At 36.0% G+C, this 23,966-nt stretch overlaps 1 protein-coding gene across 1 annotated transcript in view; it reads right to left on the bottom strand.

Moving 5' to 3' along the window:
- Window positions 1–2,871: 2,871 nt before the first annotated feature.
- LOC149570792 (ATP-dependent Clp protease proteolytic subunit 3, chloroplastic-like) overlaps window positions 2,872–23,966 on the bottom strand; it is a 111,522-nt gene continuing 90,427 nt past the window's right edge. The window contains exons 3-5 of the mRNA XM_089812356.1: window positions 7,716–7,897; window positions 5,524–5,619; window positions 2,872–3,603 (exon numbers count right to left, since the gene is read on the bottom strand). Of these exons, the coding sequence (XP_089668482.1) occupies window positions 3,226–3,603; window positions 5,524–5,619; window positions 7,716–7,897 (656 nt within the window). The 3' untranslated portion in view covers window positions 2,872–3,225. The remainder of the gene's footprint in view (window positions 3,604–5,523; window positions 5,620–7,715; window positions 7,898–23,966) is intronic.

Below are 23,966 nucleotides of genomic sequence, written 5' to 3'. Positions count from 1 at the left end.
GTTACGACAAATAATTAATACAATTTCATTTCAAACATTAATTAGTAACTTTACCATATTTTGGTATGAAGGAACTTACATCACCTTTAAATAAAAAGATGGGAGTTCAGAGATTAGCAACATGGCATTCTTAGACTTAATCTTGAAGCTAGACCTAAATTGTGTAACAAAGGGTACGTGTTTTCTTACATCCACCATTTGAAGGTTGATGATATTAAAATGGTGTTGGGACGAGACTCTGTAGTGGACGAGAACAAATATTGGGCTAACTCGAACATTTCCCCTAGGTTTCTTGCATTGATACTCGACCTGGGGCACGAGAGTTGATGCATTATTGTTGAGGCAAATTTTTATTCTACAAACAATTGTTGATGATATCAATGTGATAGTTTGCGCGAAGATGGAGTAGGAATCCCATGGCCGAATGGCATCTCTAAGCTCCTAATTCCTAGAGCCATAGTAGATAGACAATCATTTCATAGATAAGGTACTTGTACACCACCGTCATTGGACAGCTCTGTGTAGAGATTTCCTCCTAAAAATTAAGTCCTAAAATTGGAAAATTTTGAGTGGCTCTTCTCCTTCGCAAACAAGGTTGTGGGTCGGAACTTCTTTGAAGGGGACTTCTTTATGGTATAGGCTCAAGGTTATAATGGCGATTAAATTTCTACTTTTTACATTGCGGAATCATATGTTTTTCATCTTTCATAATGATGACTAAGTTGCAAGCTCCTTCGAGATATAGCTACATTAGAATTAAAGTCTCAATAGTGTACATCATAACCAACGTTTAGCCAAGAAAATGCTATAATTTCTAGAAATATTTTAGAATTGCCTACAGTTTCAAATGTCATATTTCAGCTTGCCTTCTAAGGGGACTGAAGCAAATACTTCTTACCCTTTTCAGTTTACTTATCATCTCAAAGTCAATGCCAGAGCTTCAAGACCACTGGATTGAATTCCAGAAAAAAAATTATGCATGCACAACCAGCTAAAAAGAACAATGACCAAATCCGACTACAGAATGGTTTCTAATCACAAATCAGATTCCTTGAAAAAAAAATATTATTAAATATTACTAAGATCCTATAGCAAAGGGACTAACACATTTTATTTTATTTTTGGTAATGATACAAGTTGAATCAAGTGACCTCCCCGGAGGGGAGGCTTTCTCATTCACCACTTTATTATGAGAGGTTTTCAACCCATTTTAATAGTTCTCTCTAAAAACATAGAACCCGCAACTAATTCATCAGATAATAAATTGTACAGCTAGAATATTTCCTAAATATAGGGAGGAAAAACAATTCTCAGACTTCTACCTGTAAAAGAGAGATAAACTCATTTTCAAGCTATTCAGTGGTGTAGACGATAATCATTTGAATGTCTTCATTTTTTCTATTTTACATTGTGGGAAAAGACATGTCGCATCAAATGACAATAGTCGTTTATTAGATAAACTTCAAAATGAAATTATATTGTCGTTTAATAGATAAACTTCAAAATGAAATTAAAATTGAGAATCAACTGTAAATTTAAATACCTTAAAATTTCTTAATTTCTTTTAAGGTAATCAGACACGGTGATAGACAGAGAACAAGAAATTAAAAATATCTTTTCCAATCTTATTTGTTAATGAATTCACAGTTTATTGCATAGCAAATGATGCCTTGAATGATGATTGGGTATGAAAGTTCCAAGTTGTGTTCCAAATCCAAATAAATTGTTGAGAGATGATTTCAAGAGTTTCAAGAGACCGGTACCTTCTATATTGTATGTACATTTTGGCTTCTTACGAAAAAAATTTAAGATTGCTGTGATATTCAATTAAGACATGGAACAAGTCAACATCATCAGATTTCCACAATCCATATCAATGAATTCTTTCTTCTGGGTATGATTATGTAATAGTTTTTTACCATCAATATTTCGGATCACACTACATGATCCATCATTCAACATTTTGGATCATGCTACATGATCCATCATTTTGCTCTCTGGCTCCTCTCTGCCTTTCTTGCATCCTGATGATGGATCATGTAGTGTGATCTATAAACCAATCATACCCAGAAGAAGGAATTCATGGAACAAATCAATCAAAAAAAATGATCAAAATGATATGTTTGTTAATGTGAGTACATTAATAGTTGAATGTAGCTATATAATAATTGCAATTCGAGTGTAAAAGAATAGGAAGTACAACACTATGTTCCACTGTTTCAGAGACAGCAGGGAACACGTTTCCAGAATGTTTCCTAGAGGGCCAGAAATAAGGGATAGCAGGGAAAGACAACACACATAATCTTAAAAAAATTACCAAAGCCAGATGAAGGCACCTGGCAAATTTTAAATGAGCAGATGATTAAATATTACAGTAAAACAAAATGTTCAACTAGTGGAATGTGTCATCCTGTTTGGAGACCAGTATTTTTAAGAAAATATTGGATTGCACAGGAAAATAAACTATAAAACAACTTGCTGGCCATGTGCTTGTTCTCTTGATACTGTTGATTGGGGTTAAGGATCTCCACTCATTAAAACTTTAACCAAGACACAATGCATAAACTGATAGACGCAAACTACATTAATAAAACATGTTTTTATACGTTGAAAAGGTAGTAGAAATCTACCTGCTTTGGTAATATCAGGAACCATAAATCTACCATAAGGCTGACTCTATTCGTGAAAAATTGTCATTAAGCATGAAGGCTATGAAAGGAAGGAACAGGCAACAATCATAAAAAATGTTTGCAGGAGGCAATATTAGCATTGAAGACTTACCGAGCTCAAGGATCCTTCTGCAAATATCAGATAAATGTTTGTTCATTTCAAATATGATAAGCATGCTTGGTAGGTTTTTGCAAACAAAAATTGAATTTCTCAAGAAAGCAAATTTTTTTTTTTTTGTCTCAATACCAATGGTTTATCTTAAAATTCCTTCCAATGTTTGACAGCTCATGGCATAAAAAAGGTAGTAAATGCTGTGAGGATGATCAGAAAACTTGCATTTCTATGAACTGTCAGTAGGAAAGAAGGCACTAGTTATTCTGATTAGACAGCTAAATATTCTTTATAAGAACAAATCAAGTAGTGGTAGAATAAATGTTGCATTTTTAGGCTCTCTTATAGAAGCTTTTATAACATCTAAAGATCTCTCAGGAAATAAGGTTGAATGTTCAAATAGGAATGTCACTGGTTTAGAAACCATTCAATAGCTTAGAAGGCTTAGACGGCTGCTGTTGCTTGCTTAGCATCCTTTTCCTCTCTAGAATCCTTTTCACCACTGCTTCCTGCTGATGCTATTGCTTGATGGGCATCCTTTTCTTCTCTAGAATTCTTTTCGCCACTGCTTCCTCCAGTGCCTCTCAGTTTTTTCTTTATTAGCTTTTCTTCTGAGGGCATCATATGTTTCATATAATCCTCAAGTGTAGTATTATATACTGTTGAATAAAATCTGTTCACCCGCAAAACGGGTGGTTTTTTCTTTTCTCCAATAGGTGCAACCAGACCAACTTTACCATCATCAATAACAGCATCAGCAACACCGTAATGAACTGCCTCCCATGCATTCAAAAAGAAATCTGCAATTGTATCCTTTTCAATCTACATGAAACATAATCTCATTTTAGATGCATTTGAATGAAATTAATGTCAAACCACTCAGAAAGCATTAAACATTAATTAATTTTGATCTATTTGAACAACCCATGGATACATACAATACCAACAGTAATAAAGACAACATTTACCCGCCCTAAAGAGATAATTGACACAGAACAGGAAAAAGCCCCGAGCATCTGCAACTTTATAAAGGAAAAGTTTTCTAAACTTAATTTAATAATGCAGTGAAAGGAAATGTGGGCCCTGCATGTGCTAGGGCGGTATTATGCTCCGAAATAGAATTGTTTATCAAAGGCAGTTCCTTTTTTCCTGATGTCTTAAATGATTAAATCCAACAATGAAGTCAACTCGTACTCTTTTGGATGGTCTAAAATTAAAAATTTCAGTGAACTCTAAATTCCTAGAACTAGGATGAGGATCACAAATTATCATTAATGAATGTATCAGAGACAGATTACAATACTGGCATCTTAAAAGTATTGACATAAAGTCAACCTTTATGGGGAAGCTTTTAAGCACTGTTTCAGAGAGTCCTAAACAATAGTGCATTGTTTGGCAAATGCAAGAAATGTTCAACATCCAACAGAGGTCTGTGGTACAGACATTGATCAGGAAAGACTACTTAGTTTCTAACACCTCCACCTACTTTTTGATACCTAAATTAAAGGTTTAAGAATTTACACTTGAGCACTATCATTTGGTGGCCGGCATTCTCTACAATACTCGAGGCTTTGGGTAGGTTACAATTGTCTACACCTGAATGAATACCCGTCTCTTGTGTGACAAATGAAAAAAGTTCTATATATCTTGGCTCTTGTTCAATGTTTTGGCACCAATTGATAGATTGTAAGGTCTGTGGTATGTTTAATTGTTCCAAAATATAATCAAGGAATAGATGCCTCTTATAGGGGCATTGTTTCACATTTGTACCTCAAACACACCTTCAACACGGATGATCTTAAAGCAATGGCTTTTGTGAAAGAGCTGTTTAGTGTAGACAATCTAAAGGATAAGGGTACTACACTCCAGAGGTTCCATTGCTACCACATTGCATCCAAACTTCTTGTCAGGGTGGTGGATTTGGTGGTTCATGAATGAATTCTCCACACTCTCTCTGTTCTCAAAGGTTTATACTATTGTCAATATATAATGATGTGCTTCTACCTGGGTGAAACTTGGTTTCTCAAGGTGGAAACTAGGAAATCCTTGTGGATTCTTCTACTAGACATTTTGAGAATATTTTAAAAAAATTAAAACTGCTGTCTTGATTTGGATCTTTATGTTGATTAACTGCAGGTTCACTCTCAGAATGGAAGTCTTGAGGCTTCAAAATTGTTTGCACTTCCCTCAATTTCCAAGAATAGTGTACTTGAGGCAGTTCAAAGAAGTTTATAGAACCAATTGTAATGATAATGCTAAGTGACAATTGACCTGCTCCCTATTACGATAATAGATAGTTTCTATTATCTCTGTTTAGTATCTAATGGTTATCTATTGTAATCTTCTGTAAATATTAGAATGTTTCTAATATTTAGTTAGCTGTAGTTATTTGTTAGCTTTCTTCAGCATTCTTTTAGCTAGAATAGAATATTTCTATTCTTTATGATCGTTTCCTAAGGAAACATTGCTTTATTCTTTTGTATATATAGACCTCTCGGTCTCTGTTAATAACAAGCAAATATTTTCCAATTACTTCATAATAATCCCTGCTCCTTTAAAGTTTACAAATCTCCCTTTTGGCTAGTCTTTTGTATGGTATTTTCCCGTATGGCTAGTTTATATCAGGTTACAGCCCTTTTATACTCTATTTCCTCCAAGGTTGTGGCCCCAATAGAACCTACAGTTACATTATCTGAAAAACCATTCATGTACAAAGTCTGCCATATATTTCTACAAGCATACCTGCTCTTCTGGTTTGCCAGTGATACGGGAATATATTTTGTTGAATTTGATTCGGTGGTAATTCAGTTCCCTTTCCTGAAGAAATCTGCTAAGCAACTGCAAAAACAAAAATCAATCTGAATAACCTTAGCCTCATATCAAAATCTCACAATCAATGCCTAGCAGTCCACATCTTCTAGTTTTAGTCACATTTCTTTAGGTGTGTGCTTAAAAGCCTGCATCTGCAAAAGCATTAAATAGCCTGAATCCAATTCCCTCATCTCTAAAATTATAAAATACAGGTCTGAATAGTTGTCATTTTTTTATTACTATCATTGTAAACAGTAACTATTAAAGCACAAAAATAGGTTGACAAGAGCATTTACAAATATAAGACCTCTTACATCAAAATATTTACTTGTCACATTCATCACTTGCAGCATTTACCAGGGTATAATATGTTTAATCAAATATTAATTTATGTTTAGAAACAAAATTTACAAACCGTGAAGGCTAAAAGAATTTGCAGATGTACAAGAAGAACTTGCAGAAGCTAATCATCTGCAACCAACAGTTTGATGAGCAGCACAGCTTCTCAATTTTGTTCATCAAATTATCCTACTCTTTGCCTTCTTTATGAGGACAATTAGTAATGCCCAAAACAATTTTGAGAAGACTTTTATATTCAAAAATTGTCATCGTATGTTACTTCTAGGTATTGTAGTTTCTGCCATTGAATTCTTTACTCCCCTCGAGTAGAACAATTGTCAAACATGTCATTGTAGAAAACTAAGGTCAAAAGTGGTTGACTGGATAGCAACACAAACATCAAGGCAGAGTATGATCAACAAGTGAAAGGCACTCACTTTTTTATATGACAGAGACAGGAAACAGGCCCTCATTTTAAGACACAAGAAAAATAATTGGGTACAGATTCCAATGCAAAAAAATTGGAAGACCCAAAAAAATTGAGAGCAACCCAAAAAAGCGCTCCAAATACCCTCCAAGAAACACCACTCAAATTTCGTGGAATAATGGAGTGTCTTGAAGAAACCTTAGTCAGTTGAGTCGAAGGCATTGGAATACTGAGGAAACGGTTAAAATTGGATGCCTTGGCCATAGAAGAAGTATTGAAGGTTGAAATAAACCTTAGGTCATTGTGGAGTGCGAAGAAAATGACATTTTTTGAATGATTACTGAAATGTGAGTGGAGACACGTGGGAGGCAGAGATGTAATGATCGTTGAGTTGCAAGGTCGTATGTAAAACAAACGACTACAAATGTCTTCGAAAAAATGAATGGTGTGAGAGATTTGTCGCACAGAACTGACGCCATGAGGACATGAGAAATACAACAAAAATGTTGGACACAGTAGTTTAAGACGTTCGGGAGCAAAAGAATAGGTCAGGAAAGAGGCTTGTGGTTATTCTGATGAAAAACAACGCTCAAAAACCCTTGACCACTAAGCAGGGAAAAAAAACATGTCAACTAGGAACAAATCCACCGAAAATTGACCACAAACCTCCAAAAAAAACAAAAGGTTGCAGTAAGGGTATCAATAAGGACATGAAAAACTCTAGTTGGACTCCACAAAATGAACTCTTACTATCTTCGAACTAACCTAGGATGAACAAATTTCAGAAAAATAAATTGAACAAATAATTTCAATTAAGAAATTTTAAAAAATTCGACAAAAAAATAGCTTTGATACCATATTGGTAAAATAATCGAATGAATTATTAACTAAGACTGAAAAGTTGTTAAAGAGTTTACAAGAGAGATGATTCTAAAAGGAAACATACAATGAACAAAAAGAATCTATTGTACAAGATTTTTAAAATATATAAAAGTGAACATTAAATATAGAAACAGTATAACTTAGGAGAGATTATTTTAATAATGATAGCTCAAAAGCATGCATTACCCAAATTAGGCTGGTAACTTTATCTTCTCTCTTTAGAAACAGAAATGATTACACAACAATGGTATTCAGAAAGACTCCCGCTAAGGCTTATTTGCCAAGAGATTACAAATGCTTCCATGTATTTACTTTGTAAAACTATATACACATTTTTCTGATAACCGCAGTTATTCAAAACTCGTGTAATTAAAAATGCTGCTACATTTGGATTTTGTAGAAGAAATGCATTCATAAAAATTCTGAACCATGTTATTTCTAAGAATGCCCGAATCTGGTACAAGCTATTACTCACCGAAGGGTCATTTGACTGACCACCATATGGTTGATGAAGCATCACTTTACAATTGGGCATGCAAAATCTCTTTCCTTTTGTTCCAGAAGCAAGAAGGAATGCTCCCATTGATGCAGCAAGGCCAAAGCATATAGTTGATACATCTGCCTTGCATAATTTCATAGCATCATATATGCCCATTCCTGGAAAATGAAATCATGAATGCATAACAAGAGACTGAGAAATGTTGAAGTAAAAATCTAATTCACAGATCAAAAATGCAAGACTCAGTTTCTTACGTCCAACTCTAATACAGAAAGAATATTACAAGGAAGAATCAGCACACTTAAATCTAAAGTTAACTAGAACAATCCAATGTCATTGATTCAAATAAGGCAGGAACACAAATGAAGACTCGCGTGGTTACGCTTATTTTACAAACCAGATTTACATGAAGTCCAAAATGATTCAGTGTTATAGTCCAACACGAATGCCAAGCATAGGAAATAACAAAATCCCAAATATATTAAATAAATTATTGATCCCTATGGACATAACCTATATGCCTCATCAGAACTAGACTGTTCATATCCCCACCATATTGTTATTTTTCTGAAAATGGTCGAGCCCAACTTTTATTCCTCTAATGTATTAACTATTAAGTTTCAAAGGACTGTACTACCAGAGTATAATAACATTGTTCCATGTATATTGGATTGATCAAGTTTATGCGGCTAAAATCAATTTCCCATCATCTAAATGACCATTGTCATCCTCAAGTTCAACAACATCAAAGTACATCAGATAACGATGACATGAGAGGAGCAGGAAACGGCTACAGGCACAAGTACAGGATGGAAGGAAGATGAAAAGTGCCTTGAGAATGGTTTGGAACCTCATCAATGCATTCGATCCTTAAAAATAGAAAAACAGGAAGATAGGACATGCAAACAGACTGAAAATATGATAAATCTACCCAATGAATTTGCAGCCTGGTAATTCCATCAATTTCAGACAGGTCTGAATTAACCGGTTTAATTATTAATCTACCCAAATAGAATAGAGATTAATTACATGGAACTGGAGAGAGAAAAGGTATTAACCAATCTGAGAGATAAAATACACTTGGTTTCTGCTGCATTTGTTGTGTAATTCAAATTGTGAGTAAATAAGTTCATTGAGAACTCACGCAAATCGAAAAAATCTAGAGCTGACAAATGCTTGTTAACATTTTATTCTGTCTCACCCAAGATAACTGAAGCTACAACCAAATTTAAATATAATATTTATTCAAATTGAATGGGAAAGGTCCCTGAAATCTAAACTATCCTACACACTAAGCTATAAAGAAACTATACACACTGCATTATGTCTCTTCAAAAGCTTTTGCACCAATGAAATAACTAATTGTTCACGTCTTTTTACCTCAGCTTTGAGCACCAGATTGGTAATATCTCATCTCACAAGCACAATTTTATAGATATCATAAATGAAAGCAACTAAAGAAAAGCACAAATGACAACACCTTCCTGTTGGCTAAAAGCAAGGCCAGCGGATCAGTACAAAACAAGATTTGAAAGTAATAATGGCTTCAAACTAAGACAAAACAAGGTTGCAAAAACTAAACGGCTAAGTCACATGCAAAGATACCAGTTAAAACAACATCGATACAAAACTTGATGCTATCATACAGCTTCAAATTAAGTGAAATCATAAATACAAATACAAGAATAACAAATTTGGCGCTATAAGCCTAGAATTGATAAGTTTCGTATTTGTGTTGAAGTTCAACAAAGGAAAATTTGAAAACAAGTTCATCCCCTAAAAAATTTGAAAACAAATGGTGATTAAATTTGAATGCTTGTAGTCAGAATAAAGTAGCAATTATGTTTAGTACTTGTTTAAGCTAGTCGGGCTGGGTAGTTAGGAGGTGAGGGAATATGTCGGTTGGCTTCCAACCAACGACCCTTCTATAAGTACTATGAATATTGTCAATGTACGCATGTTGATTTTGGTATTTATAAAAGAAACCATTTCCTCGCCTACTGATATTGTGGTATTAATGGTACATTCTATGCTTTGTTTTATATATATATCAATTGTGTTATTCTATATGATTAGCATATCTCTATGAACTTGTTACATTTCCAGTCTACATTTAAATATAAACTTAAATTTAAAACTAAAAATTAAATAAATTTATAAAATATTAATATTTAAAATAAATATAAAATATTTTTAAAAATAATAAAAAATATTTAAATAAAAATAACCTAAAAGTTAAACAAACTTCAAAATGTGATATTGCTATCAAGATTCAACTATGTATTTTTTTGAGCCAAACTCATTGACCCATGTTTCATCAATAATGGTTCACACATATCCATCTCTCGTGAGATGGAATGGAACACTTAGAATTCATTGCATCTGGGTGATGCTCACAAAGGTGAAGCACCAGGACTTCCTAGGAGGTCACCGTCCCAGTACTACTCCAGCTTGAGCATGCCTCACTACAGAATTCCCTCCATGGTTAAACTCACTTTTAGTATTTAGCTTTTTAAGGAAATGTTGGGCTAGGGGTGATACACTATCACCAATACTTGAAATGTAAAACCATATGTAAAATGATATTTCCTGTAGAAAATTAGTGACAAGATTATAGCAAAAACAGTGAGGATGACAATTTTGTAATGATTTACTAAAACCAACATTGACATGGCTATAGACCACCAACCTTAAAAACCGGTGATCATGTACAACTGGCCATGTTGATAATTTCAAAGTTTCAAGCATTGTTTTGGGTTTGTAAGTTTTCTGGAATTTAAATTATCTAAATTCTGATTGAAATGCAACAAACCCTATGACATAGAGAATCAAGGATACGATATTTCCATAGTCCATTCACATTGTAGTAAATTTGATAGGTTAGTAGTTTTTGTATCGATGTTTTGGATCAACTCAGCAATCCATCGTCAAAAGCAATAAAAAATCCAAGATAGTACAAAAAGTATGATACAATTTCAAGATACAAGCTATCAAAAATAAATCAAGAATCTCTTCTGCTCAAACAATTTATAAGATTATGAGATGTCGGAATTTTGGAAAATAAGATAATCATATTTATCCCAAAAAACAATGTTTTAAAGCAACCCACTCAAACCTGTTGTAATAATAGGAAAAAACAATACTTCAAAAAAAAAACCAATCTAAAGATTGAATAGAATAACTGAAGCAACCTAAAAAAATGCACTCAACTTTCTATCAAGAAATAGAACCTCTAGAGACAACCACTACTACAAGTGTAATGTCCCCTTTTTAGCATGTATAGCATGATGTTGTCGTTAGCCTATTTCCCCACGGTCCTGTAGGCTAACCAAGACATTAAAGGAACTTAGAGGCCATTTGGCCTAGATAGTTTCAGTTGCAGGTCTTTTTGAGGGGTTTTGAGGCAACTTTGGGCATACTTACTATTTATAGTAAGTCATCTTGGACATGGTCGGACATCCAAGGGCAGGGTATGTCGATGGTAATTGTTTAAAATCGACAAGAAGACTTGTTTATCATTGATAAGATTTGTTATGCATTGATAAAGCTATTTTATAAAGTTAAATTTAATATTTAACTTTATTAATGCATAGACTATAGTTTGTGGGAAATATTTAAATTAAAAGAGTCTCCTTTATTTTATAACACATTGGAGACATAAGTTACATAAAGGGAGTTATGTTTTATCCCACATAGAGAAAACAAAGGATTGAGCTCTTGTGAGAACACTATAAAAGAAATAGAAGAGCTTCTTTTTAAGAGGCTTGGAAATATCAAAGAAATTGGAAAATTTTCTAGAGATTATGTCTCAATAGTTTGAAGGACGAAATCCCTTCAAGCTGGAAATCTTGACGCCATTGAAAGATATGGTCTTGAGATTTAACATGGTAACAGTCCGAAAAAATGGAACCGAAAAAGTAGGCTGAAAAAGCGGAACCGAAAAAGCAAGCTGAAAAAGTAGTCTGTAAAAGCAGTTCAAAAAGCAGATCCGAAAAAGCAGTTCGAAAAAGCAAATCGGAAAAGCAAAGCAGAAGGGGTAGCATTGAAGGAAATTATTACAGCCATCTACAATCAAGTTCCCTTGTTAGTATTGTTTTTAGGGTATTATAAATTTCAGCTGTAAGTATGCATTACACCAGCATTATCATTTTGTAATCCATGTAAATGCCAAAAGTCTTGGCCATATTTCATGAGCATTGTATTTGAAATTTCATTGCAATTAAGAAGATAATAGTTGCTGGTGTCATTTAAGCAATTCAATATCATTATTTATCAACTAGTCAGTTTGCATACCAAATGTTGGTAAAAATGCCAGTTGGTTGTAGGTATTCATTTCTCATGCCTAGATCATATATATGCATTGAATATTGTCAAAATTAGTAGCACACTCATGTTAGGTCATTGTGTAGTCCATTTGGAGTCTTCTAGCACAAGATTCTCATTGATGCAAATTGAAAAAGAGTCATTTAAAGCCAGCTGAAATACTATATCAGTTATACGTCCCTTGCATGTGAATTGTTTGATGAAATTCCTTGAGCTTTCATCAGCATTTTTTTGAGAGCAGATTTGAGGAGGGTCATTACAACAAGTAGAAATTCAACACATGAATAAGATTTTTATGAGGCTCCTTTTTTAAAAGATGCTGGATCTTCTAAAGAATCCCAAATCCTTAACCATCATTGATCCATTTTAGTAACCAAAACACCATTATTCTGAAGTTTTGTTGAAATTGAAAATGGTGGTTCAATATTTGAATTAAAATATGACAACTTTTCGCATAAATTGGTGAAAACATCCAAACAAACAATCATTCATTCTCAAGATCTGTGCTGCACAAGGTTGAAAACTAGCCCATAGCTACCGTGAAAGCATCAGATTTGGCCCTCAAATCTGCATCACCAAATAGTAGAATACTAAAAACAAGCTGGCACTGTTGTTAGTAAAATGTATAGTGTAGCCGATGGGTAGAGTAGTATTCGAACGGCGCGTGATGCTTGAGTCACCTCTTCGGAAAGGTATATGTACACGTCCGAGATGGACTTTGGAATCATCGTGGTAATCATAATTGATCATTGTAGTCATTGTAATCGGATTGTAATTTGCAAGTGCATACATGAATAAGTACCTATTCTGAATTGAATCGTGTTATACATGTGTTGAACTTCTTACCCTATGCAGTAAACATTTGGCGCCGTTGCCAGACGTACCTAGAACGAAGGAATGAGGATTAATGCCGAATTTGCCAAACAAGGATTGGAACAAGGTAAAAGATAAAAATGAACTAAGTACAGCAAAAGAAATTTTAATTTTAACACAACAAGCAGAATGCAGACAGAGACTTCAGCAGATTGTCGAGGGGCACCGAAGGGTTGAAGAGGCACAGACGGAGGGAGTGCACTCACCTAGTAGGCTAAGAAGTGGCGAGGAATTGCTGGAAGAAACTCGACAACAATTGAATTTGGTGGAGGAAACAAGGGAGGAGTTCCTTAACCTGTATACACCGAGGGGAGAGTGTCTGAACGGAAGGGAAACAACTCGCACAGCTCGGAGTGCCGAGGGAGCACGAGCGTGGAGTGATCTCTTCATTCCCGATACACCGAACAAACGGATACAGGCGAAGAATTGAACGTCACTTGAAGACTTTTCACCAGAAAACGCAGTTGTTGGGAACAAGACTGTTATCCAGAACAGTGCGGGAGCACAGAACAGCGCGGGAGTCCAGAACAGTGCGAGAGCACAGAACAATGTGGGAGTCTAGAACAGTGCGGGAGTCTAGAACAGCGCGGGAGTCCAGATCAGCATAGGAGTCCAGAATAGCGCAAGAGCACAGAACAGGGTGGGAGTCCAAAACAGCGTGGGAGCTCAGAATAGCGCAGGTACACAAGTACCTCTGAATCAAAGGCAAGTAACGATGGCTGGCCCTAAAGAAAAGTTACCCAAGTTTCACGGTGATGGTTCAACAGACCCTATCAGACATTGTAAAAAGTGTGAAACCATATGGACGGAAAATGGTGTGACGGATGAGGATGATTGGATAAGACAATTTCCAGCGACCCTACGAGGTGTGGCGATAGTTTGGTTTTCTAACACTAGTCCTCAGAAACTTAATACATGGGAGAATGTTAAAAAAGAATTTACAGCAGAATTCAAATTAATCCGAGATGATAATGAAATAGTGGCAGAAATCTACAGCACCAAACAAGGAAAGAATGAGACACTCTGAACCTATGCTAGGCGACTGAAAGAATTGATCGGAAAGATGGAGAGCCAACTAGCGGATGGGTTGAAAAAATGGTGCTTCATGGAGAGGCTACGGTCGGCTCTTAAAAAGAAAATGAAGATTGTAACACCGACGTCGTACTCTGATGTGTATACTCATGCCATGGATTTGGAAAGAGAACAGAAGATGAGTAAGAAGAAGCATAAATCCTCTGATTCGAAAGATTCATCCTCGGAAAGTAGTAGTAGCGATGAGGAATCGAACAAGAAGGTGAAGGCACTACAGAAAGAAATGCTTCGGATGATGAAAGAATTCAAGAATTTGAAAAAAAAACCCGAATACAATAAAAGGAGAACTGTGGAGCACAAATTGCAAGGAGGACGGCCATACGAAGGGTTCATGCCCGAAAAAGCAGTTTTGTGACATTTGCCAAGTGGCGGGGCATTCCTTGAAAGAGTGCCCATTTAACTTGAAAGCAAAAGGACACCAACAGGTGTTACTAACGCAGGAAGCATCGAACAATAGCAACAACACGGGCAATGATGCAACTTCAGGTGGATATCGAAATAATGATAAACACGGAAGGGGTGGAAACAATAACAATAACAATGGAGGCCAAAGTAGAATGCAATATGATGCGAGTGGACGGCCAATGATATAGTGCCGAGCATGTAATCTTTGGGGTCACTTCGCGAGGGATTGTACTACGAAGGAGATGCCGCAGCTACTGTGCAGATGGTGTGGTCCAAGGGACCATGAAGATTCAAAATGTCCAAAACAAGGCGTAAATTTATTAAGTATTGAAAAATGCAATGAGAACATGTTGGTGATCACGCAGGAGCAGGCAAGGAAAGCAAAATATCTGAATGCGGAAGAAGAAAAGGAGAGGTTACAAAAAGCCCGAACAGAGATAGAGAAGCAGATGAAAGCGGAGGTCACAAGTAAAAGACACTGCTAAAACCCCGAAGAGAAACTTGGCGGAACAAAACATGGTGAAACAGATAATGCAAACAGAATTGCCAATTAAATTAAATGATCTTCTTCCCACCATGCCACAGCTGCGTACGGCTATTATAAATATGACACCGTCCCCGAGAGTGACAGAGGGAGCAAAGGATAGTAAGGAAACAACCCTGGCAGCAGCAGCAACAGACCCGATGTTACAAGCACTTACGACAAGTAGACACCCAGCAGTGGTGGAGATGGGCATTCTGGGTATGGTGCTAACGGATACAATAGTAGATGGAGGATCGAGAGTGAACGTGCTGACGGAAGAAATCTGGAAAAAACTTGGACAACCAACACTGTGGCCACCCACCTTTCAGTTACTTACAGCAGATCAACATGGGATAAAACCCTTGGGCACTCTGATGGCACAGCCGGTAACAATTGGGACACATCCATTTTTACTGGATTTCGTGGTCATCCCATTAAAGAAAAGAGGATACGACACCATCCTGGGACGGGGGTGGCTAGTGCAAGCAAAGGTAAAGCATGATTGAAAAAGGAACACCCTGTCAATGGAGAAAGGAGGTAGGAGATTTATAATCGATTTGCATACACAGAAGGTAGGAGAAGCAGCATCATCAGGCTCAAAAGGCGAAGGCGAGAATGACGACGAAGGGAAAAAAAGGATGGAACCAGATGATGAAGGGGTGTTGAGATTAGGAGGGTCAACTGATGACGACTTAGATTCCGTGAATGGACTGCTACATTGGCAAATGGAAGACTATGAGGTCTTTCCGAGCTGCAATATTTTGAGTATCAAGGAAGGAAGAGAAGACCATGAGTTTCCGAAAGAATACAGTGAACTGAAGGAGGGAGAAGCGCAGGTGGATGAGACACCTGCCCATACGTTCAGTAAAGATAAGCTGATAAAGTATGAAGAGCCGACAGTGAAAACAATGAACTTGGGTGATGAGGAAAATCCGAAGAACATTCTTGTAGGAGATGATTGGAACCCAGTACTGAAGGCGGCAACATTCAGAATATTCATGGAGTATAAAGATATTTTTTCTTGGACGTATAAAGACTTAAAAGGAGTACCACCAGAGCTATGTGTCCATTGGATAGCATTAATCGAGGGTGCGGTACCTATGCGGAAGCAGCCATACCGAATGAATAAGAACTATGTAGCGTGGGCCATCGAAGTAACACAGAACTGGAGAAAGGCATGGCACGACAAACACATAAAATTAAACAACTTTCAACTCGGTCAGTTAATACTTAAGTATAACAGACGGAATGAAATCAGACCTGGGAAGTTCAAAGTCAAATGGGTCGGACTATACAAGATACAAGAAGTTGGATATAACGGGACAATTAAGTTATGGACACTCAATAGGAAGGAAGTAGCAGCCGATGCAGTAAATGGTTCGAAATTGAAAGTCTACCATGAAAGAAATAACACACCTAAGTGGACGAACAACTGAGAAAAGAACGACTGTAAATATTGTATATATGAAAATACTGTACATATGTAAGATAAGTAAGGACAGAGTTAAACATAATTTTTGAGTGCCACTGTGAAGTAATAAAACATGATGAAAAAGGATGCAAATTGGGAATGACTGGAATTTTAGACATTAAAAGTCTTTCGTACGGCCTAAGGGACAATATATGGAGTTAAACATAGCTCTAAGTGCTACATAATAAAGAAACAAAAGATGAAGGATTAAAAGAATACAAAAAATTAAAATATAATTGTGAAATCAAGATATAAAAACAATGGAAGTATGGCTTACTGTACGGACTTGAGAGACACCACAAGAGATAACATAAGACCGTATGGTGTATGGCAAACAGGAAGTGCACAAGAGGAAGAAACTTAAAGCCGTACGGCCAAAGAGAACATAAGAGGAAGCTGTACGACCAGAGGCAAAACATAGAAGGGAACTTGGAGCCGTACGGCCAGAGCACACATACGACTGACAGAAGGAACTGTACGCCTAGAAGGAGACGAGTAGAGTAGTATCTGAACGGGCGCGTGACGCTTGAGTCACCCATTCGGAAAGGTATATGTACACGTCCAAGATGGACTTTGGAATCATCATGGTAATCATAATTGATCATTGTAGTCATTGTAATCGGATTGTAATCTGCAAGTGCATACATGAATAAGTACCTATTCTGAATTGAATCGTGTTCTACATGTGTTGAACTTCTTACCCTATGTAGTAAACAGTTACCTTCACTAGCCAAAGTCTAGACTCTCTAGACCACTGATAAGCACTTGGCGATGGACATTCTTAGTTCTATTAAGTGTATAAACTACCCTCACTTTGCTGCAAAGAAAAGCTGTAAACCTACCAAAATAGATGTAGCGCACGTTTTTTATCCAAACAGCCACTTACAACATTCTTTTTCACCTGCTTCTTCATTCAGGCACATCAACCTGCTGGTGTTTCCTCTTGTAACATTCCGAAGATGCAACCAAACAAGTCTTTTGGATGCATCAACAAAGGAAGTGCACCTAAAGGATACCCATTGACACTTGAGGACTGTTGTTACCAAACCTAGGCCCCATCATGATTTTGTATCATTTCAAACTCTTGTTTTCTTTGCATCCAAACACACATTCTTCTGCTCTGGAAAATAGTCCTGAAGATTGGAGAAAACAGTGCCATAGGTCAGCCCTTGGGGTGTTCTTTATAAAATCCCACCGATTGAAACCCTAATTACATCATCCCCATTTTGAAATAGGGTTTAATAGTAAATAATCATTAAATAATTATGATTATAATAGATAAATAATAAAAATCTAGGATGCTTGCTCTTTCCTCAGATCCTAGCAGCTATAAAATTGTTTCTCGCAACCCCTGCTCCAAGATTATGAGAAAGGTCAAAGCTGCCATCCTTAGCTCCTCTTTCGACAAACCCACCAAAAGGCATCTTATTCCTTCCAAAGAAGTCACCCCCCATATTTATGGGCTCCCAAAAATCCACAAGGCCAACATCCTGTTAAGACCCATTTTGGACACCATGGGTTCTCCGACTTATCTTCTTGCTTCCTTCCTGCAAAGCTTATCTCTCCTCTTGTTGGCAATGGTGACTCCTCCATCAAGGATTCCTCCCACTTTATGGAGTTTGTTCATAATGTTCACTTGGAAAAAGATGACATCTTAGTTAGCTTTGATGTTGTTTCCCTTCTCACCACGGTTCCCATCCTTGATGTTGTTGACCTCGTCAAACAAAAAACTAGTGCTGAGATTGCTTCCCTAGTCGAATTATGCTCGAGGTCAACCTTTTTCTCCTTTCAAGGGGTTATCTATGAGTAGGTGGATGGGGTTGCTATGGGATACCCGCTTTCCACCATCATAACCAACCTTTATAAGGAGCACTTTGAGGAACTAGCCTTTTGCTCTTTCCCCCCCAAAACCTAGGTGGTCAAAGCATTATGTGGATGATACTAATATTTGTTGGCCCTACAGTCAAGAAAAATTGGAGTTTCATGCTCACCTTAACAACTTATTGCTTTGCATATCTTTCACCATGGAACTCAAGTCCAATAATTCCTTGCCTTTTCTTGATGTCTTACTCCTTATGAAGTCGTATGGCTCCCTCAGTAATCGTGTGTTTCACAAAGCCACCCATACAAACTTGTATCTCCACTCCACTTCCCATCACCACCTGTCGCAAAAGGTTGGTATTCTCAAAACATTGGCTTTGAGTGCCTACCGCATATGTAATGATTACAACCTTGACCAAGAGTTGTCTCATTCTTGCTCTATCCCTAAGCTCATTGCCTCCCAGCCTCTGCCAAGCCCCTTAGCTTCCCTTCCTTTCGTTGAAGGCATATCCCACAAAATTTCCAAAATTCTTCTTAAGGGGGTTCGATGTGTCTTCAAACCTCTGTTTACTTTGGGGAATCGCATCCCCCTTCTCAAGGACTCCAGGGGTGCCTTTTTGGAGTCAGGAATCTATAAAGTCCTATGCTCCTGTGGTTCTGCCTACATTGACGAAATTGGTTGATCATTTTCTACTAGAATAAAGGAACATAAAGCAGACATTAGGTATGAGAGAGTGCTTAAGCTTGCTTTGGTTGAGAACTCCACGTCTACCAAGCACCACACATGTTTGGAAAGTGCTCAAATCTTCGTCAAAGAAGACAACTTCTTCAAGAGGAAGATTAAGGAAGCCATCGAAATCTTCAACTACCCCTCCAATCTCAACCGGGATGAAGGGTGGGCTCTCAGCCTTTCATGGCACCCTCTCCTATCTTCCCTTAAAAATCTCCACCTTGACCTTCTCTCTCCTTCTTCTCCCCCTTCATCTTTTGGGTTTCAATCTCCTTGTTTCTTTTTGCCTTGAGGTTTTGGCTTTAATTCTAGTTTAACTTTGATTCTTCTTTTTTCGTACACACACATTTACACTTACACATATACATGTTAGTTCACAAGTATATTCTCTACATTATATTTTTTCAATTTCTTTTAGTCATTTTAACCTTCTTATTTTTTATTTGTTCTTTTTCTTATTGGTGGTACTTTTGGTAGTCCTCTCTCTCTCTCCCCCTCTCTCCCTATATATATATATATATATATATATATATATATATATATATATATATATATATATATATATATATATATATTCTAATTTGTTTTTTGTTTATTATTTGTTTTTCCATTTCTCTTCTCTTGCTTACTTTCCTCCTTTTGTTTTGCACATATGTGTATTTACATTTGTTCAATTCTTTTTAATTGTTTCTTTTCAAATTTCTGATGGTTTATCTCCTTATTAATTTATTCTTATGTATTGATTTATTTTTAGCTTGATTATTTGTCATCTCTTCTCTGCTATTTTTAATATTTCGTTTCCTTTAATTTCATTTGCACTTATCTTAATTGTTTTTTCCTGATTTTATTTCCAATTTCATTTTATTGTAAATTATGATCATTTTATATTTTATTTTTTATTTTTTATTTTGTTTCTTTATTTCTTTTTACATTTATGGTTTTGCTTTTGGTGCTCCTTAAATACACACACACACACATACATGCTTTCTCATCTTTAATTAATTTTTATTTAACTTAATCTTATTTTGCTCTTGGGTTTTGTGCCCCAATTGTTCCTCCCTCCCCTCTAACCTTTTTATTTTGTCTTGCTTTGCAATTGTTATCATTTTTATCCTGGCATTCTTTCATCCTAATGATGGATCATTGAGTATGATCTGAAACGTTGATGGTAAAAATTGCAACACAATCACACCCAGACAAGCATATGTAAATATAGAAATACATTAATGATATAATATTAATGAATAAATAAAACACTATATAAATATGAATTTAATTAGTAAATAGTATAAATATATTATCAAATATCACTATTATAAGTAAAATAGACTAAGTTGTCAATTCAGGTGCAAGTGCAAAAATCAGGTGGACGGATGCATGAATTTTTCTTCTTTTTTTTATTGGGGGGGGGAGCGGGTTGGATGTTTATATACGTATATATATAAAATTAAATCATTTGATTGTCTGATACTTCATCATTGGTCAAGATAAATATTAAAAGTCAATTGATAGTTCACAAATATTCAAATTAAAATAACTAATAAGCCATATCATATATGTCTATGTTCACGATTCCAATGCGAATCAGAAAATCATTACAATTACAAAATCAAAATTTAGTTCATGATCCAATGTTCATCAATCGAGATTCTATTGTGATGTGGAGCCTAATCAGACTCAGAGGTTAATTTTTTCCCACTTTATTTGGCATGGTTTCCCCCTTGTTTTCACTACAGGGGTTTGGGGGCAGCACCCCTTACGGGCTTCTAGGGCAGAGCAAGGTAAGGTCAAGGGCAATGACACCAAATGTTTACCCCTGTGGGATAACAGAGACTAGTTGCATATAAAAAGTAAAATACTCAACACGAAATGGAATGAGAGAACAGTAATATAATATTCATTGATTGGTTACCCTACATAAATGTACTCCACACCAACATGTACCGATTAAAGGAAATAATGCATACATATAGTGTCTGAGGGGTTGCAAGACGAAACGCTGCGACCATGTAACTCCCTCGGATGGGCCAACTGTCTAACTACCCAATAACCCGACAACATCATCACTCCACGGGGAAATGACTTTATTATTGTAAAAGGCATCGGCTCCTATTTTTCTATTGGACGACTTGTTCTAGTCCTAATTTTGTAAGTGGCAAAAATCTTGTATAAAATGGCTTAGGGTTAAGGTTTTCATAATGCATGATGAGATTGTAGCTTCTTGCGGCAGTATTGAGCTGTAAGGGATTACGAATTGTAATTAGCTTGTAATCACTAGATAATAAGAATATTGGACTCGTTGTTCGGTGGACGTAGCCCAGGGATTGGGTGAACCACATTAAATCTTTGTGTCTTGTGTTCTCTTCTGTGTAATTTATTATTTTCTGATATTGATTATACTTGCATGTAATTGTTATTTATGTCTCATTAATCCTAACAGATTCAAGATTCATGAATCAAAATCATAAAGATTCTAAAATTTCCCAAACTCGGATAGTCACTTGAATCTGATTTGAGTATTCAATCATTGACATGTTTTGCTTCATTTCATTACAAAATAACATGCAATTATGTAAATTGAACATGTAAGGAAATGATATAGATTTCCACGGAAATAATTGACTACAAACACAAATCTATTGAAATTTGATAATGATTAGAATATAAAACATGCCTAGCTGTAGAATGAAATATACTGCTATTACAATGCTGGAATATGCATTAATTTTCCTCCAAAACCTGTTCAAAACAATAGAAACATGCTCAATGTTAGTGTTGGGTTTCCCTCCAAACCTATGAATATCCAAGCGTTTTCATCCTCAAATTTGCCTGCTACTGTCAAACCAGCAACAATAGGGCATTTATCAAGTAACAAATCAACATCTCATAATAGTATGACTCAAAACCCCAATCAAACATTTTATAAGAATCCCCAACCAAAACGCTACTGATTTCCTTGTTCTTGTTCTTTTATTTAGCAATTCACCCTCATGGCCTAAGAAAGTCTTAAGCAATAACTTAGGTTAGCCCCTTCTTAATAACTGTCAATGTATAATTAAATTGATAAGAACAATAACTATAGCTTTTTCATCCTATTAAATTAAACATTTAATCCACTTTATTAATAAACTTAAAGCTTTGGCCTATAGAGAAAATAGATAATAGTCTAGCATTAATATTTTTTCATTTATAGGCATATCAAATGAAAAGGGGGAATTACAGTCCTCCCTTCTCAAAGAATGCTTGACCTCAACCAATCCACTCCTGCAAGGTGAGACCAAATGTTTGGATCCCCTAGCAACTTCAAGAACATTCCTCCACCAATCTGCTACACACTACTCTAAGTATAGCATCAACATGCCTGGAATTATAAAGCAACTCAAAACAGGTGCTTCTAATCCTCTTTACATTTCCTATGCTATGATGCATAAAATATGCCCTCTTATTAGTTGCGTCATCAAACCATGTTTCATGACTATCTACCCAAACTTGAACGCCAACATTAGGTGACGCCATAACATTGTCTTCACCATAATTATGGGCTGCATTATCTTAAGGATGAAGAGATATATCACTACTTTTATAACACTCAACACAACTATCATGCATTTGTGCCATGCCTTCAACTTTTACAAGCACCTCTTTATTGGAAACTTCATTTTCAACACTTAAATTTTGAACATCATGATCTGAATTTTGTTCATGTGTATGAATTGTGTCATCATTAAAATGAACTAACACACTAGAAAATGCATTGTGGTGATCTAAAGAATCCATATTGTCTTTATCCATATCAATCTAATACTTAACATCAAGAGAATCATGTTTATCTCTCTTCTACTATGAGTTCACAGTATTACCCTTCGCATTAACCAATGCTCCGGCAGCTTTCATGAATTTAATGAATAGCATATTCCAAGATTGTTTAGATAAGTTTGTACTGGTTTTCATAGATGATATCCTAATCTATTCGAAAAACAAAAAAGAACATCAAGAGCATCTAGAAAAAGTCCTACAAAGGCTGAAAGAACATAAATTATATGGGAAATTGTCTAAATGTGCTTTTTATCAAAAAGAAATCCAGTATTTAGGACATATTATATCAGCACAAGGAATAGTTGTAGATCCTTCAAAAATCAAAGCAATTACGGAATGGCCTACACCTAACAATGTGACAGAAGTCAGAAGTTTCATGGGATTGGTAGGATTCTACAGGAAGTTTGTCAAAAATTTCTCTAGGATAGCACACCCAATCACTTCACTTTAGAGGAAAGGAAAGAAATTTCTATGCACTGAAAAATGTCAATCAGCCTTCGAATATTTGAAGGAGAAATCAACCACTACACCTATATTAAGAGTGCCCGACCCATAGAAGAAATTTGTTGTCATAACTAATGCATCAGGGGAAGGAATAAGAAGTGTGCTAATGCAGGATGAGCAGATAATTGCATATGAGTCAAGGAAGTTAAAGAATTACGCTCCTCATGATCTAGAACTAGCAGCTATAGTACATGCCCTCCAAATGTGGAGACATTACTTGATTGGGAAACCTTTCAATCTTCGATCTGATCACCACAGCCTAAAATATATCTTCACTCAACCCAACCTTAACACTAGAAAGAGGAGATGGCTAGAATTTCTAGCAGATTACGAATTTGATATTAATTATATCAAGGGTAAGGAAAACAAGGTGGCAGATGCCTTAAGCAGAAGGAGACACATTTCCACAATGACTGTCATAAATTTCAGATTAAAAGATAAGGTACTACAACATCTAGAGCATGACGAATTTTATGCAGAGATCAGCCAAGCTCTCATCAGGGACCCACAAGATCCCAAGTATTCAAAATTTAGGATAGAAGAGAATGGATTGTTAAGATATCATGACAGGATTTATATACCCAACAAACCTAGACTTCGAAGAATGATTCTGGAGGAATCCCATGAAGCTCCTTATTCAGGACATCCTGGAGTAACTAAAATGTTGTC

Source organism: Cupressus sempervirens, chromosome 2, assembly GCF_028749045.1.
Source record: "Cupressus sempervirens isolate cs-2001-9-10 chromosome 2, ASM2874904v1, whole genome shotgun sequence".
Classification (NCBI taxonomy): Eukaryota; Viridiplantae; Streptophyta; class Pinopsida; order Cupressales; family Cupressaceae; genus Cupressus; species Cupressus sempervirens.
The sequence above is the reverse complement of the archived record's forward strand: the minus strand, read 5'-3'. Positions and strand labels throughout refer to the sequence as shown.